The sequence below is a fragment of the Chiloscyllium plagiosum genome, unplaced genomic scaffold (genome assembly GCF_037043375.1).
Source record: "Chiloscyllium plagiosum isolate Xiang-an unplaced genomic scaffold, Cpla_swu_hap1 HiC_scaffold_32, whole genome shotgun sequence".
Classification (NCBI taxonomy): domain Eukaryota; kingdom Metazoa; phylum Chordata; class Chondrichthyes; order Orectolobiformes; family Hemiscylliidae; genus Chiloscyllium; species Chiloscyllium plagiosum.
Window position 1 is genome coordinate 13,127,313 of NW_028270170.1, and position 18,409 is coordinate 13,145,721.

General features: G+C 40.5%; 1 protein-coding gene across 11 annotated transcripts in view; it reads right to left on the minus strand.

Annotated features, from left to right (window-relative positions):
• Positions 1–1,671: 1,671 nt before the first annotated feature.
• Positions 1,672–18,409, minus strand: part of raraa (retinoic acid receptor, alpha a) — a 583,661-nt gene continuing 566,923 nt past the window's right edge. For all 11 annotated transcript variants that reach the window (XM_087977802.1, XM_087977800.1, XM_087977799.1 and 8 more), the window contains 2 exons: positions 8,156–8,314; positions 1,672–6,169 (listed from right to left, as the gene is read on the minus strand). In XM_087977802.1, coding sequence (XP_087833928.1) covers positions 5,973–6,169; positions 8,156–8,314 — 356 coding nt within the window. In that variant the 3' untranslated portion in view covers positions 1,672–5,972. The remainder of the gene's footprint in view (positions 6,170–8,155; positions 8,315–18,409) is intronic.

An 18,409-nucleotide genomic window follows, 5' to 3' on the forward strand; every position in this document is an offset into this window, starting at 1 on the left:
TACATATCAGAAAATGAAGCGCTATTTGGTCACATTCACAGATTATTCTAAGCTAAACTGCGAGGAAGGAGAAGTGTGGTGACTGAAGCAGCCAAAAAACTACCAACCAGCCTAAACAAAAGTTACCGCCAGACAAATCATTCCTGGCTGAAATCTGATCCAGCTAATTGTAATAAGCTAGACAATGTCAGAAGGAATGCAAGACACACCTGGGGTAAATAGTGATGTACAATCTGAAAACTCCTGGGAGTGGTTCACGTCTCAACACTTAACATTTCCGGTTAAAACAAAGCAATCAATGAAGCAAAAGGAATACAGTGCTATGTTGTTACATTAGTAACATGCAACTATAAAACTTTTATCAGGAGTGGTACAATGTAGGGAAAACCGCAAAGCCAGCAGGATGTGCCATGATGGCGAGACAAGGTACCATTAAAAGGTACCAAGTGTTTAAAGTAGTCAATTCAGGACCAATGGACTGAATTCATTTCTTTACACAGGTCAATTCATGTTGGTAACAGTCTTCTGCAGGAGAGAGAAAATCTCTGCACTCATTCAAGGAATAAGATGCTGTGATCAGAGAGCTTGGGACTGTGGGTTTCATTATGATAAAATATGACCTGTTGATTTTCAAATTCCATCCGCAGACCTTCACATCTGGGACTTCCAGAGAGTGAAATGGCTTAAAAAGCATCAACTTAAAATATATTTTCTCTTTAACTATTTGCTGTACCTGTACATTAACTTTTTACGACAAGATTATCTCAGAGTACAACAGGACCTTGATCAAATGGGCCAAGAAGTGGTAAATGGAGTTTAATTTAGATAAAGGTGAGGTGCTGCACTTTGATAAGACAAACCAGGGAAGAGCTTTTATAGTTATTTTATCTCTCCACCCTGCAGGCACTCTGCCTCTATTCTTGATGAAGGGCTTTTGCATGAAACATTGATTTTCCTGCTCCTAGGATGCTGCCTGAACTGCTGTGCTTTTCCAGCACCACTCAAATCGAGGCTCTGGTTTCCAGCATCCGCAGTCCTTGTTTTTATAGTTAATGGTAGGGCCTGGGTGTGTTGCTGAGCAAAGAGACCTAGGGGTGTAGGTTCGTAGTTCCTGAAAGTGGAGTCACAGGTAGACTGGGTGATGAAGAAGGCATTTGACATTCTTGCCTTCACTGGTCAGTGCACTGAGTGCAAGAGTTGGGATGTCACGATGTCAGGACATTGCTGAGGGCACTTTTGCAATGCTGTCTCCAATTCTGGCCTTCTATAGGAAAGATTTGGTAAATGTGAGCGGGTGCAGGAGAAGTTTACATGGATGTTGCCAGGATTTGCCCTGTTGGGAGGGCAGTACTTACACACTCTGGAGCTTGGCCACCCACAAATTCCAACCTGCACTTTCTGTGACCTTCCACACTGGACTCTGATATCAGGGCCAGTCTCACTGTCATAGAAATCTATAGAACAGAAAAAGGCTCTCCAACCCACTGAGTCTGAAATGGTCAAAAACAGTCACCCACCTATTCTAATCCCATTTTCCAGTACTTGACCCATAGCAAGTGTATATCTGAATACTTCTTATCCAAACCTACTTCTGATACTTGATATCACTGAAGTTGCATATCATTTCAGGGAATCAACAATTACAGTATAAACAAAGACCACTCTGCATCATTGTAGAATAAATATAACTTTATTCTTTTGCCAGTAGACTTCATGAAAATTTAACAGTAACATCTGCACAGAGAAAGCCTTATTATAGGAAATCTTACTGTACAGTCTGACTTGGTACACTAACACATCCAGGAACAGAACAAGAACTTGCCATAAACAGTGGAGGTGTCAGGTTAATGATCCAACTAAATGTGTAACTGTACCTTTTATTCTGATAAAACCACAGGTGGCTGTTTTACAATAGAAAAATTGTGTAAAATATGACACTGAATTGGGCCACACTGCCACTTACAAACACAGAGACAGATGTGCTGTCACTGGGCTGGGAGGAAGGTGGGGAAGGGACGTGCTGGGAGGAATTCATTCACAAGGTAGAGCAATAAGATAATATCCGTGAACAAGGGGAACGTACAGTGCAGCCAGGGAGGGAAGTTTTCATTCATGATCTCTAACTCACAATAACCCAAAACACTTGTGCCCCATCCGTTCTGGGTCACAATCAGGATTAGGTGTCTTCTTCCCCTTGTACTGCAAGACTTCATTGGGAAATGTGCTATCTTTTCACTGAGCCTGTTTTCAGCAGTTTCAGATGCTTGGTCTCACATACCATGCACTGAAAATGAACTTGCAATAATAATAATGGCCAGTGAGTGGCACTATTTGCTTAGGTTTGCTAAAGGCAAGTAGACCAAGGCTGAGATTGCGTCATTCAAACTGAGAGCTAAAACTCCAATAAATATTATATATATATAAAAAAATTAATACTGAGCTGTGAATTCTCCTTTTAAGAAAAACTGAAGCCATTTTGATGTGGAGAATTTGCCCAAAAATAAAATCTGCACCAAAAAAAAACTTTAAGCTGAAAAGGCATTAGTTTTGCACCTTTCGAAAGCTACTTTCCTGGAATAGGCACCGGACTATGAGGAAAAAGGTTGATTGGTTGATGCTAACCCTTCATCTGCTACATTCTCCAGAGATTATGGATCGTGTGTAAATTGTTCAATTGGTCTCCAATTTTAGGACACTTCCACTGAAATTGTCAAATGGGATTGTCCAAACTACATGGTGGAATCTGCAAAGTGTAAATCTGGGTGTACCAAGTACATTCTTTTATTGAAATCTCAGCAGTTAGAGGGGTGCTGGGAGGGCCATAACTCTCCAGTGTGCTGGATGGATGCCACTGAAGCACAAACAAGATATGGACTGTGTTAAAGTTTAGATCAGCTGAGCTTCTGATCTTTCTAAAAACTAAGGGTGCTTCTGGAGTTAGTACCGACTGCATTGATCTTACACTCTTCGTACTTGGCTGCTGCTATGTGTTGTGAGTTATCTTGCAGGAGAAAGACCTCTGACTTGCATATGCCAGTCACCTCCTTTTGTCTCCCTTTGCTCATCACTATTCACCCCTGTGGAAATGGGGGCTTGTGAATTCTCTTGCATCTGACTGCAACACCCAGAACCAAAACATTTAACCCCACACGCAGAAACCCTGGCCCTGGCACCCAGGCAGAAAAGCGTCTCTTCCTCTATTACATTGTCAATTGCTTGTGGTGAGAGGTGCCTTGTTTTAAACTATCAAAAGGAAAAACCAGCAGCTGGGAGTATCATTCCTGCTAAGTGCACAGCCTCGCTGACAGGTGCCAGTGCAGTGTCCCCCAGTCACATCATTATGCTTTGATGGTCTGCTACACACTGCCTTGTCTTCACGCAAAGCTCAAATTGATCTAAACTTTAAAAAATGCCCTGGTTGAATCTCATCCCAGACCGATAGCCAGCGATTTTATGCAACCTTTTAACCTTCACACCAGAGGACTTTGCTTCCTCATCCTCCCAGTTTTTGTCTTGTCAAAGTGATTTACGTTCAGTCAAGAACTGAAGAAATTCCATCATCTGAGACCTCAACATCAGCAGAATAAAAGACCTTGCTCTTTGCTGGAAACAGACTCACATGCTGCAAGACCTTGGACCTGCGAATGGATTTCTTATTTTGACAAAAGGTTGAAGGTCAAAATAATCACCTCAAAACTGATGGGAAAAAAATTCATCAATAACTTGTCCTCCCCACACTCACCCCAATTACTTGGTCTAATCTTTCTCACTGACGAGCCCAGATTGATTGAAAATGGTTTCAGTTTATTTGGCTTGCACTTGTTCAGCCGAATTGTTCCCACAATTTGTTTTGCGCTTCATCCATTGTCTATTACCTTTTTTTCCACACAATACCAGTCAGTTGTGAGCTTTGGTGATTGGCATTAAAGATCATATAACTAGGTAGGTTTGAAAATTTGAATACAGCAAGAAACAAATATAAAAATCTGAAAGTAAAGCACTGGCACCAGAAACAATGATCACGAAGCTGTTGGATTGTCATAAAAAAACTCTACTGGTTCAACTTGAGTCTTTTAGGGAAGTAAACTTGCCACCTTTACCTGGACTATAGCTGACTCTAGTCCAGCACCAATGTGGATGAGTCTTAACTGTGCTGTGGACCAGCCCATGTCACTCAGTCACATTAAACCTCTACCAGTGATTTGAGAAAGCAGCTCACTGTCTCTTCTCTGCATAATGAGGAGTGGGCAATAATGTTGAGTTATCTCAGAGGCCCCCTCAAGTATAAAAGAGAGGAAAACAAAACACAATCCTGGTTTCTGCCTTCTTGGAAGAGTGGTTTTCCCCGACCTCAGTCGAGATTTACGAGTTGGTGGGAGAGGTAGAGAGCAGAGGAACGATGGATTTTGAAGGAGTGGTGTTTTGCCTCAGCCCATGACAGCGCACTTGCATCCAGTCAGGCCTGTTTCACTCTTAGAATTGCGTGCACATTCAAACACGGCAGCCTCAAATATCAAAAAAAAAAATTCCAATGCAGTTTAAAGCGTTAACTATAACAAGGGTACTGAGAGTCAAACAAAGTGAAGTCGAAAGGCGATCGATCATTCCTTTGAATGAACCATCAGAACACCCTGAGCACTATGCTGGTCAATGGTCACAGTACACCATGGTCATATCCTGAGAAACACAAATTCCTTTTTTTTTGCCAGTGACACTGCTGAATGTGACTGAACCTCCTGTGTAAACTGCAGTCAAATTAGTTCACCGATAACTTCCCAGGTCGGTATACATGATCAGTGAGGACGAGGAAGCATTTAGTTGACATGATATGCTCCTCACCTCCACTGATGTACTTCAAAACAACCGGAGTTGGCACACAATCTCAGAATCCAGACAATTAAAGCCAAAGGATGCAGGGTCCTTGTTAACCAGCAGCCTGTGCTGTAAACTATGACTCACTTTCAGCCCCAGATTGGGAAAGGGCACCATCTATGCCAATAAACTCTAATTTGCAGCGTGGGGCGTGAGGTGGGACCCTAGTACGTGAGTGCACGTGCACAGATAGCTCCCTGGCTACGCAGCGGCCTGCGCACAATATTACAGATCGACACGGTACTTCAGAGCTGTGCTTACCCTCAGAAATAAATGTGCTTAAAATGAACGTCCGATCAACAAAAGCATAAAAGTAAAGGTTGGAAACCTGTTGTGAGTACATTAAACAGAACAGCATATTTACAGACATCCCTAGCGGAACCTTGTTACCTTCATTATCTTCCATCTTGAATGCAACTCATTTCAAAAATGTGATGACATCATCATGCTTTTCCTTCCTCCTCTGGTAAATTCCATCTAACAGTTCACAAAAATAATTCATGAAATGTTTCATTCGTATAAACGTTTCTTTGTTTGAATTCCTTGTTTTTTGGATGCTACTGGATTTTCTGCTGGTGAACCAGTCTATCAGCTAGTATTTATATGAGATTATGAAAGATAAACAAAAGGAGAGGAAAAATATTTCAAAAACAAATTAACACAAATGGTCCTTATAGTTCTCTCCTAGCGTTAAATCAAAGCGTGGTCTAAAACCAGAAGCTGAAGGCTTGCAATGTGGAACAGAGTCTGCTTCAAGAATGGTGATTCCTATTTTTAAAGAGGGACGGGGAAGGCATGGGTGTATAACTGTGTGCATGTGTGTGGAAATGTGTGCATGTGTGCGTGTGTGTGTCTATGTGGTTTTTTTTTTCTCAGCTGTTCACACAGCCTTGAATTCAGCGTCCATCTCAATTACGCACGTTTGAAAGAGCTTCCAGCGTGGTTATGCACAGTGTGTAAGCTCCAACTCAGTCCGAAACGCCTTCCACAAGCTGCAGAGTACGTGGCAAACAATACTGTGGCTCTCCTGTGAATATTTCACCCTCACGCCAAGCGTCCATGTGAGTGACAGTCTGACTCACTTGCTCCTTCTCTGGAAGCTATGGTGACTGAGTGTTTGGACTGCTGCTGGTAGAGCTCGGGGACAAGCTCGGGCTGCTGCACGCACGCGCAGCACTGCCTTTACTGCAAGGTGAGGAGGAAGGATCAATTCCGTCAGAATTCTCCAGCATTTCCTGAATGAGCGGTGGCATGGATCCAGGGATCTCCATTTTGAGGGTGATGACCCGCTCAGCTCCTAGGAACAGAGAGAGAGAGAGAGAGAGAGAGAGAAAACGCACACAACCATGAGACAGAGAAATGGAGAAAAAAAAGGTTAGCAGTGACGCTTGAGCAATTTATTACCAAATATCAGAGGCTGGCATTGACAATGTTGGGGGACTCCATCAAAGCACAGGGTTCTCCACAAGTATGCAGGTTAGGTGAATTGGCCATGTTAAATTGCCCATAGCATCCAGAGATGTGGTTAGCTGGATTAGCCATGGAAATGCAGGGTTACAGGGTGAGGGTAGTGGGGGTGAGATGCTATTCACAGGGTCGGTGTGGCTTTTGATGGGCTGAATGGCCTGCTTCCACATTGTAGGGATCCTTAGTTTGTAAATGGGGTACCAATAATTTAGAGTGGCCTAATGGTTTTGTCACTGGTCTAGTACAAGGGTCCAGACTAACGTTCTGGTGAAATGGGTTTGAATTCCACCATGACGGATGGAGAAATTTAAATTCAATAAAAATCTGGAGTTAAAAAGTTGACCGAATGGTGACCATGTAACCACTGTCAATTGTCATTTTAAAAAAATCTCATCCAGTTAATTCATGTCCTTTAGGGAAGGGCACCTCTCACTTTCACCTGGTCTGGTCTACATATGACTCTAGACCTCCCTCTAGGCCTCACCAGTGATGTCTACATCCTGTGAACAAATAAAGAAGATTTTTGCCATCTGTTTCATCGCAATTTGTGATCATCATAATAATGAGTAATAATTTTCATTCAGTAGTCTTCATAATTTATTTTTCCTTTCATTTCATTTATAAATTAGTATGATGTTCTTTATGCCAAAGAGGTTTGATAAACATAACTGGTTATTATTGATGATAGTGGGTGATGTTTAAGTGTTGCATCCAAACACTGTGCGAGAGAAACAGGGATTGAGTTTCCAATCAGGCTTGCAATGGGGCTCGGCTTTATTAACAGTACCTAAGTTTCAATGGACAGATGTTGCATCTTGCTTGCGGTGCTGATGTTACTGGTTGGGCCAGCACATGTTTTTGGACAGAGTGGCTTATCCAGCCATTCTGGCAGATAGTTAAAAGTCAATTGCAGTGCTGTTGGGCTGAAATCACATGTACTCCGGTCTGGATAAGGACAGCAGACTTCCTTCGCTAAAGGATATTAGTGAACCAGACAGGTTTTTACAACAATTGATGCTTGTTTCATAGCTGCCACTATGAAGACCATTTTCCATCTCCAAATTTTGTGAATTTAAATTCTGTCAGCTGCCATGGGTCAATGTGAACCCATGTCCAGAGAACCATAACTGAGGCCTCTGGATGACTAGTCCAGTGACATTATCATGACACCACTATCTCCTCCATTACACGTAATTGGGGCAGTTTCCTGTAACTGCGCATTGCTCAGATTCAGGTGCTGCTCATGTGGAGGCATGGGATGTCTTTAAGGGTGCTTTACAGAAAGTAAGAAGTCAATTTTAAAGAATACAGCCATTTAAAGATATATGACCTGAGGGTATGAAATAATATCAGCCTTTCACAGCCTCCAAGTGATATTAATATATACTTGGAATGAAGACTGATGGTTAACATCTTCTATTGCCTCTCCGTGCCAGCCATGGTGCAACCAAACAGCATCCTCTTCTCATGCTGTATAAATTGGTGCTCCCTTTCCAAGCTTGTTTCTTGTGTGTCAATCCTGTCGATTGCAAGACAAAGCTCTGATTTTAGGTCTTCTGTGATGCCTTGCATTTAGCAATATTCAGAACTTGCTATGACATGTCTGGGAGGAGACTAAATCTGCAATCAATTGATGCACAACATCTGGTATAATGCAATGGCTCAGAAATGGGTGGCCTTATTCTTATTGAACTACAATGATTTTGTTAGGCCCCCCCTCCCAGTGACGCGCTTCTCAGTCCTGATGAGATTGGTCACGGTACCCTTCTATGTTGTTGTTGTGGCTGCGTTTCTCAATGGCCTCCAACACACTCACCTTTGGCACTGATGCTGCGCAGATCTGTGATCTTCATCAGCATTTTCGGGAACATGTGTGGCTTGTTTGGCCTCCTTTTCCTCACATAGATCTTCAGAGCTTCTAACAATGGTTCCTGCAGCTTGTCCACTTTCTCTGGCTCCTCCAGGTCCTGACGGTCTACAAAATAAAAGCACATTACTATCAGCAAGTGTTATATCCCGATATGCTTCAGTCAACCTCTCACAATCAGTATGTTTAACATGGACAGAGCATGCAGCAATTGTGACAGTACTGTACTTCCTAAAGGAGAAAGTGAGGACTGCAGATGCTGGAGATCAGAGTCAGGAGTGTGGTGCTGGAAAAGCACAGCAGGTCAGGCAGCATCCAAGGAGCAGGCGAGTCGAGATTTCGGGCATAAGGCCTTCATCGGGAATCCTGAAGGGCTTTTACCCGAAACTTCGGCTCTACTGCTCTTTGGATGCTGCCTGACCTGCTGTGATTTTCCAGCACCACACTCTGTACTTCCTGAATCTTAACTTGCGCTTGGCGTCATTTGTCAATCAACTGTTTGCTTGTCATTCGACACTGGCTCCCAGTCTGGCATATGCTAAATTTCAAAGTGTCACCTTTGTTTCCAAATCTATCAATGAGGTTCTTCCTCGATCTCTCTCACCTCCATCAGACTTAGAACCCTCTGTGATCCGCTGCTCTCGTTCTGGGTCCTTATATATTCCTGAATCTGTTTATTACACAACTGACTGCCTCTCTCTCCTTTTCTTAAGTTGTTTTTTAATGTCTGCCTTTTTGAATAAAAGCTTTGTCACCTGCTCCAATATCTCCATTAATAGAATGCAGGCACCAAGGACAGTGTTATGAAAAAGGTTAACCCTAACCTTATTATCACAGAGAATGGTTGAATGAATAACTTAGATGCATTTCTGGATAAACTGGACAACCAATGGGAAAGAAGGATGCAAAAGGAGATGGGAATAGCGGGCTAAAATGGTAGAGTGAGATGAAGACAGATCAGAGGAGCTAGAGTTGAGAATAAATGTCAATGAGCTTATAAAAGTATATAAAATCATGAAGGGCACAGATAAGGTGAATGACAAGGGTCTTTAGTCTAAGTTCAAAACTGGGGGTGTATTTTCAAGATGAGAGGAGAAAGTTTTAAAAAGGACATGAGGGGCAGCCTCTTTACACTGACAGTGGTTCGTGTATGGAATGAACTGCCAGAGGAAGTGGTGGATACAAGTACAGTTATAACATTTAAAAGATATTTGGATAAGTACATAAATAAGAAAGGTTTGGAGGGATATGAGCCAAGTGCAGGCATGTGGGACTAGATTGGGTTGGGATATCTGGTCAGCATGGACGGGTTGGACCGAAGGGTCTGTTTTCGTGCTGTATGACTCCATGACTATTCAGCAGGGGTGTGCATCATAACCAAGGCCAATTCTGTTCTCATCTGCTATTCACATACACCTGCATGTTCCAACAGGGGGTTACAAACATTGAGAAATCCATGCTGATTTTTTAGTTGTCTTATCTATAAGTTGTGAAAAGCAATTTTACCTCTTCATAGGCCATTTCAGCACTTATTGGGAACTGGACAAGACATTTTGGGGTGTATAAGCGAGGGAATGAGGCAGTATGGAATTTAACAGCTTTCCTAAAATTTCTAAAAGACAGCAATACTCCTTTAGGAGTCTACAAAACTTCAGTCTTCACTATGAACAGATTTATGGAGAATTTTGCAGGTGCACTCCAAAGAGAACAGTCAAAAACTCAAATCAAATTACAGACAGTTATGTATTTCACAAACTTTTATTCTTATAAACTAACCGCTGCTTGCAAACAGAATTCCATGACAATACCCTTGCAGTAACTATTTCAAGGTCAGTCTCTGATGAAGACATGTACCCACAGGGATTTGAATGGAGAATGTGTTTATGCTTTGTTCCCTATCATCTACTTTGCTGTCTGTAAAGTGTAAATTATATTTAAAACATTGACAGATCGAATTTAATGTGGCGAAATGTTATTCACATTTGTAGGAAGAGGAGGAAAAGAGAAGTGTTTAAAATGGTGAGACGTTATTGAATATTACTGTCCAGGGATTAGGGCAATCTTATCCGCGAATATCAGAATGTTAACGTATGGTAAAGCCAACAAATAGGAGGACAAATTGGTTCACATATGGAATGAACTGACAGAGGAAGTGATAGATGCAGGTATAGTTACAATATTTAAAATACATTTAGACAGATACATGAATAGGAAAGGTTTAGAGGGATATAGGCCAAATGCAGGCAAATGGGACTAATTTAGTTTGGGAAACTTGGTTGGCATGGACAAGTTGGACCAAAGGGTCTGTTTCCATGCTGCATAATTCTAGACTCGAATAGCCATGAGTCTGAAAGGAGACTATTGTCTCATTTGCCTGGATTGGATTCAAAGCCAAATCCCAGTAGTTTAAAAGATAGTGTTCAAAGAATATGTGTTGGATAGTGCTCCCGACAGATGCATAACAATCTTTCATGTGTGTCCCATACCCTCTGGGCAACTTGATTCAGACCTAAGCTATATCTTACATACACTCCTTCACCCCCCCTCCCCACCTCCTTTAAGTTCTCACCAACCTTTTTCACTTCTCTTTTGAAAGACATTCACTTCTTCAAGGGTAATTTTTAAAGTATCAATGATTCTTCTAGCACTTTACCTAAGTTGTCATTCTGAATATAGACCATGAAGAGCAGCAACCTGATAACTGGAGGAAACTGAACAGTGAATCTTGATGCTGTATCACCCACCGCCTGTCTCCATGGCAGTAATCAGGAGCAGGAGCTCAGACTGACTTTTGGTTCATTAACCCAGAGGTATCATTTGAGATCTGGAGCTACATCTCGACCCTCGCCCTGTGGCTACATATAAGAAATAAGTTTAATTTATACAGAGGCTTAAAATAATGTCTCTAAGTATACCCAGAACACAGGGAACGAGTTGTGGAAAAATAGAGGATTGATGCTAGAAGATGAAATGAATAGATGAAATAGGAGGAGTAGATCAAATGGGTTCAGGAACCTGCTCCCGATCCCAAAGGATCAGGTGTCTGTCCACGTCATATTTAGATCTACTCAATGATGAACCATCCACAACGCTGTACGATAGAGAATTCGAATGATTTAAAACACTCAGTGAAAAATTTTCTCCTCACTCCTTTAAATGACCACCTCCTTATTCTTGGAACCAAAAGTCCTGCTGTCCTCTGGCCATTCTACATTCAGGCAGAGGAAACAACTTCCCAGGGTTAACCCGGTCAAGCCCTTTCAGAATCTCATACATTTCAATGAAACCACTCTCGATCTTCTAAACTTCAAAGAACTTAGGTCTAACTTACTAAACCTCTCATCCTAGGACAACCTTCTCAACCTGGGAACCATTTTAGTGAATCCCCAATGTCCCACCTCCAATGGAGTTCATGGATTTATATGATTGGTTAGCAAATAAATCCTGACTGTTACCCCTCTGCTGACTACCATTTGGACCAAGTTGCTCATGTAGCCATGAAAAGGTAACAATCTTTTGTTTAAATCAAGATGTTAGCATTACACTCTGATTGTACCTCATTGCTGTACCTCTGAAGTCCTGCAGACAGCATTTAGATGGAACAAAGTAAATTTGAGGCAAAACCTCAGGGACCAGATTTTAAAAAAACAAGGCTGTGTCGTATTTTGATCTTCAAACGGAATTCACCAGTGCCATACCAGCTTTCCCTGCCTCCACTTTTTTATTGCAGGAGTTCATCTCTTTTACAATGCAAGTAGACACCTCAATGCAGGGGAGGAAACAGTGAGCAAATTAACATGGCACTGTCAAGCCAATTTACTCAGTTTCTGGTAGCATATTCTTCCACCAACAGCAAAAGATTTACTCCTCCACTGATCGCTGACGTCATCAAATGAAAGAACATTGTTAAAAACAGAACAGCAAGCCCTACTTCCCAATGTGTGCACTGTTTTAGTTTTTAAAACTCAGCTATCCTATTGTAACAATTACACTTTGCCTTTCTGGTATTTTCCCTTGTTGCCATTACCTTTCAGTGTCCTCTGTTGATTGTGTTGACAAGGGCAGCAATACGTCCCCCCAAGCAGATATCTGTAAGCCATGGAGTTGTTAACATGTGATTCAAAGTGAAGAGGTGTGGAATCCAAATTTTTTACACATCTGGTATCAAACATAGGCTTTCCAGCAGGAATTGCTGGATAGCAGGAACTTTGGCTAATTTCCTTCTCCCGAAACCCAGGATAATTGAGAGCAACTGCAGCATCCCCAAGCCCAACTTTAGTCAAGATCAGCTAAACGATTGTAGACAGAAGATTAAACTTTCTGCTGTATGTGGCTCAGCAACTCTATGAATAAGCATGCATACCCTGTTACAAATGTTAAACTCTCTTGCTTTTAGTCACTGCTGTCTAATAATCCTTTTTTAAAAAACTACCAATCTGTACACCTTAACTTTTGGTAGAATTCTAGAGCATTATTAAAGTTACAGTATTTGCCTAAAGCAGGCTGATAAACAAAACTGATTGAAGATAAAGAATTAGTTTAATTCATTTAATAATCAACAGAACTGAAATATTTCTAAGTCTGAAACAAATCAAGCTTCAAAGAGAGACAGCAGCCAATGCCTATTAAACACTGTTTAATGGCACACCCTCAATAACCTGAGCAATGGGCTCCCAGCTGATTTATTAGTTGGAGGAAATGTTTGGTGGGATGTGGATTGCTTTGGTGCTTGCTGCATTTCTCAGTGAAGTAGGGTGAGCAGTATGTTCCTTCAAGGATGTAGTGAAGCTAAATGTGACTGTGTTCCTCAAAGTGCAGTAGGGTTAGATAGAGTCATAGAGCCATACATCATGGAAACAGACCCTTCGGTCCATGGTAACCAGATATCCTAAACAAATCTAGTTCCGTTTTCCAGCATTTAGTTCATACCCCTTTAAACACTTCCAATTCATATACCCATCCAGATATCTTTTAAATGCTGTAATTGTACCAACCTTCACCACTCCCTCTGGCAGCTCATTCCACAGGACCACCTCTGCATGAAAAAAATGCCCCTAAGGTCCCTTTTAAATCCTTCCCTTCTCAGCTTAATCCTATGCTCTCTAGTTTTTGAATCCCCACCCTGGGGAAAAGACCTTGTCTATTTACCCTATCCATGCCCCCTATGATTTTCTAAATCTCTATAAGATTACCCCTCAGCCTCTGATGCTTCAGGGAAAATAGCCCCATTTTATTCAGCCTCTCCCTATAACTCAAATCCTCCAACCCTGGCAACATCCTTGTAAATCCTTTCGGAACCCTTTCAAGTTTCACAACATCCTATCTATAACATGTGATGTTTTTTTCTGTAGTATGTGATGAGATTGGAGATGGCTGTGTTACTTGTAGAGTGAAGTTATAAAAATGTAAAGAACTAGAAGCAGGGGAAGGGTGCTCGGCCCTTCAAACCCCCTCATTTGAGATCATGGCTGATCTTCTACTTCAGCAACATATTCCTGCATTACCCCCACATCGCTTGATGTTTTTAATATGTAGAAGTCTGTTAGTCTCAGTCTTGAACATACTCAACAACTGAGTCTCCACATGGCCTGGGAGAGAGAATGCCAAAGATTCACCACCTCAAATAGCCTGCCTGTCATTCTGAGACTGGGCCTGGTTTTATATCCTCAAGGGAGAGGAAACATACTCCTTGAATCTACCTTGTCAATCCATGTCAGAATTTTATATGTTTTAATGAGATCATATATAATTCTTCTACACTCCAGAGAATAAACATGCAATTTATTTAATTTTTTTGCTCATATGACAATCTGTCTATCTCAAGAATTAGTTTGATGAACATTCATTGCATTCCCTCTATGACAAGTATATCCTTTCAACGCTAAAGAAGTCAAAACGGCACATAAAGCCCTAGGGAGTGGTTTCACCAAGGCTTTATACTATCATAGTAAGATATTTTTACTCCTATAATCAAGTTGTCTTATATAAAAGGTCAACATGTTATTTTCCTTCTTAATTGCATGCTAACTTGCAGTGACTCATGAACAAGGACAATCAAATCTCTTTGAAGTTCAACACATCTGGACTTCTCATCATTTAAGAAATACTCAGCATTTCTGTGTTCCCTACCAAAACCTTTCAAAGGTAACCTCACATTTCTTCACATTGTATTCCACCTGTCAAATTTGGCCCACTTATTGCCTCTCCAAATCATCTTGAAATATATCTTTGCATCCTATGATAACTCACATTCCCACTTAGACTGGAGTGGAGATGAAAGGTTATGTGTGAGTGGAACTTGTATGTATTGGACAGGGTCCAGTAATAGCATGGACAGAAGATGCCTGTCCTTCAAAGGTTTAGTGGGGAGAGGAGGCAGCAATGCTCTTTTGGGCTGGGAGAAAGTGCAATCATTTTGGTGTAATGAAGAGGAACAAATCCCTGTACCTGATGGGAAATCGCTCAACCCCAGCGTACAATATCTCGGGCAAGGAACACAACTCATCCTCAGTTCAGCTGAATATGGCCTACTTTGAGATTTTTTTGCTCTCCACATCTCATCATATCTTGTGTAAGATTTCTGATGCTGGAAAAGCATCAGGGAAATGTGGGCATTAATTAAGTTGTTGGGTTAGCCTCTGGTCTATAGCTTAAACATTGAGGATTCCTTATATAAGATAAAGAATTTGCTTCAAGTGAGCAACATCTTAGCTGAAGAGTTTTCTGTAAATTATAACTTTCTATTTAACAAAGCTGAAACATTTCCAAGGCAGTCTTTACTGGCAGTGCTGTAATTTAATTTCTATGAAAAGTTATTTTTCTATTATAGCAAAAACTTCACAGGCAGCTAATATTTTCTTAATATTTGCTCTGTTTTAACCATCCCAAGATTATTTTTTTTAAAATGATAATGTAATTTAGAATCTTCTCTAATGGTTAAGGGCAGTGCTCTGAAAAAATCAGCAAGTCAAAGGTTCAATTTCTGATCTTTGTTGAGTTTGGGGTATCAGCAGTATGCATTGCTACATTTTGCATTGGCTTTCCTGAGCTTAGGGAGGAGAAATATCAGTGGGCATAGTTTTTTACTATGGTCCCCAGAACACTGGCAAAGAGTGCATCAACACTCACTGTCTAAACACATGAGTAATTAACATTTGGACAAGATACCAAAAGACATAAACAGAGTTTGAGTCTCAATCAGGGTTAACACTTTCCAGGAAAATGGGAATGAAGCTGCCTAAAATGATTCAAAAATTAGTAAACTGGATATTGCTGGAAGAGAGAGCTATTGTATCAGAACAAATGCTAGAATGCCAAATTTCAAATGATTACAGTTTCTGTTCTAGGAAGAAACAGTACTGATGGTTGGCAAGTCAACTCTGATTAGCTGAGGCTATGTCATGATTAAAACAAAATGAACTTTAGGTTTCCCAAACTCTTCGGTAACCCCAAAAACCAATGTAAAACTTGACAATATTCATTTTGTTTGAAAAGAACAGCTACCTGCTAATGAACATATGTCACTTCTGAATTTGTTTCAGATGACAGTATTCGAGCAAAGACTTAGTTCTGTAACACACAGAAACTAGTAACTTTTCTTATACGCCCGTTCTACCTTTTCGTAAGATTGCCACTGACTTGTGACTTAATTCAGTAAATCTAAATACCCATAGTTACAAATGTTTTATCTCAGGTTTAAAATTAATAGCTGATAGTCACCATTTGCTGAAGAAAGTTTCAAATTTCTAGCAACCTTTTTATGAAGTGGTGTTTCTTAACTTCACTCCTGAAAGGCCAGACTTGAATTTTTCACCAATGTTGCTCTTAAACCATACTCTGTAATATTTGGAATTAGATTCTACCTTTCCAATCTTGCAAATTTAGATCAAATCATCACTTAATCTTCTAAATTCTAACCATAGATTATGGAAACTTTCCTCATCATTTAATTTTTGGCATCCAGATAAGATTCTAGTAAATCTTTATTGCATTCCCTCAAGGTCCTCCTTCACCAATAACATTTTTGAAACATTATCAATGAATTATTATATCTGTGTAATTAACCAGTTTACCGTATATTACTGTGATTACAGACCTGTTAAACACTCATGGCATTATTTTACAACATTGCAGCTCTCTTACACGTTTAGTGCTGGCTTACAGTGGACTTAAAGTGAAGTGTTGGATTAAATTAGAACAAACAAATTAGTGCAACAGGCCATTTGTCATGTCTGCTCTTTTTTCTTACATTTTTTAAAATTTTATTTTACATTTCTTTATATTTTTTGTTTTCATTACAATGTTGAAGGCTGAATAATTTCCTACTTTTTGCAAGAACAGGATTTAAATACTTTGTCATATGCTGGCCAACAGGCTGAGATTTTTTCAGCATATTGTGTTTTCATTTTCAGCATTCTAATATTAGGTGTCACAATTATGAATGGGGAAGTGAAGTTGCTATAGTAGAAGAGTAAGTAAAGAGGGAGATCGCCAATTTAAAATACTCACTGATAGTGATGGAGGAGGTCAGGAAAATGGTTTTATGCAGAAGGTAACTGGCAAAGAATACTTTGCTACAGCGTCGTTGAGGCAGATACATTTTTATGGAATTATTTAATTATTTGAAGCAGAGAAAGATATAAGGCTATGAGGAGAGAACAGGGCAGTTGAATTTGTTTCAGATGACAGTATTCGAGCAAAGACTCAGTTTTGATTTCATGAGCTACACAGCCTTCTCTGTAATAAGCAGGTAGGGAAAACAAAGAGAAGTGATCGGGACGATGGCAGGGAGGAACAGCTTCAGAGAGGATGAAACAGATTAGGATGAGATGTAGAGAGAATGCTTGAGAGAAACAGTGAGGAAAAGGCAGGGAATGAGATAAAAGGATAGAAAGTTTGAGAGATTAGGGAGCAATGAAAATGTGGGAGTGGGAAGCAAAGTTTGAGAGAGGAGAGAGCTGGGTGAAGGTAGGGTAGGGGACTGGGAAGGAAAGTTTGAGAGAGGAAGAAGGGTAAAGGTAGGAACAGAAAATGATGAGCTAAGTGGCAGTAGAGTTCAGAGATGAGTCAAAGGCATTCACTTGTAATGAATATCCTGCTCAGGATCTCCTTACTCTTACCAAAGACTGGAAATGACTTCAAAGTAGCTTTCCATTCCTTTTCATATAGCTTGCTGAAAGAAACTTTTGAATAATTCTGACTATTATCTGTTAATTCTGACAGTCACAACCACAAATGTTCTATTAATTCCTTAATTATTTCCTTAAGCCATACCATGGCAGAAATGTCACTAGCCCATATCAATCTAGGGGTATACTTGATTTCAAACAGTGGGCATTTAAACAAGTGACTTAAGCTGACCTTTCCCCTTTTATGTAACACACATCAGATTCCTGCCAACAGGATAGGATACCAATATATTCCTCGACTCTGTGAAAATTAAAGGTGGTTACAAATGCAAATAAGTTGTAGCAAGTTGTCTCATATTTCTGCTCCTTTTACTGTGCTTATATGTGCAAGAGGCGGAGCTGTCTCTATCAGATGAGCATCTCGGTTACATTTTCCTCTGTTCACACGATCTTTAATTAAAATGGTACTCTGCCTACAGACTGGAGAGCACCATTACCATCAACTCTTGCCTGTAAAGATTGCAAGCACTAAAATAAAATACCCTGCCAATGTCAGTTGTTTTCAACGTTCTTTGCAAAGGGGAACCATGGCTTCAAATTACAGTGAAGGCTAAACTAAATCATGAAATAAAAAAGCAGAGTGTTATCAATATTTATTATTTACTTAGAAGTGGGGATCCACATTGCTATTAATCATCTCAACAATCATTTGAGTCTAGAGCTGGCAGTCTGGGAAACGGTTGATGTCTACTCAGGGGAATTGTTTAGTGTTTTATGTTGGTAAAAGATAAAACATGTCCTTCATCTATTTTCCATGAATGCCCTGGATGGAAAATCATGATCAGATTTTAAAATAGAACTTCATGCACAGAGAAGGTTACTAAACTATTACCCCGGAAAGGTGGTGGGGGAGGGTTGCCTTATGAGACAAGGTTGAATAGACTAAGCTTCTAACTGCTGGAGTTTAGAAGAGGAAGAGATGAGATGACACAAATGGTCATGGAAGGTACTGCCAGGATAGATGTGGAAACATTTCACATCATCTGTGGAGAGAGGAAAAGAGTTAATGTTTTGG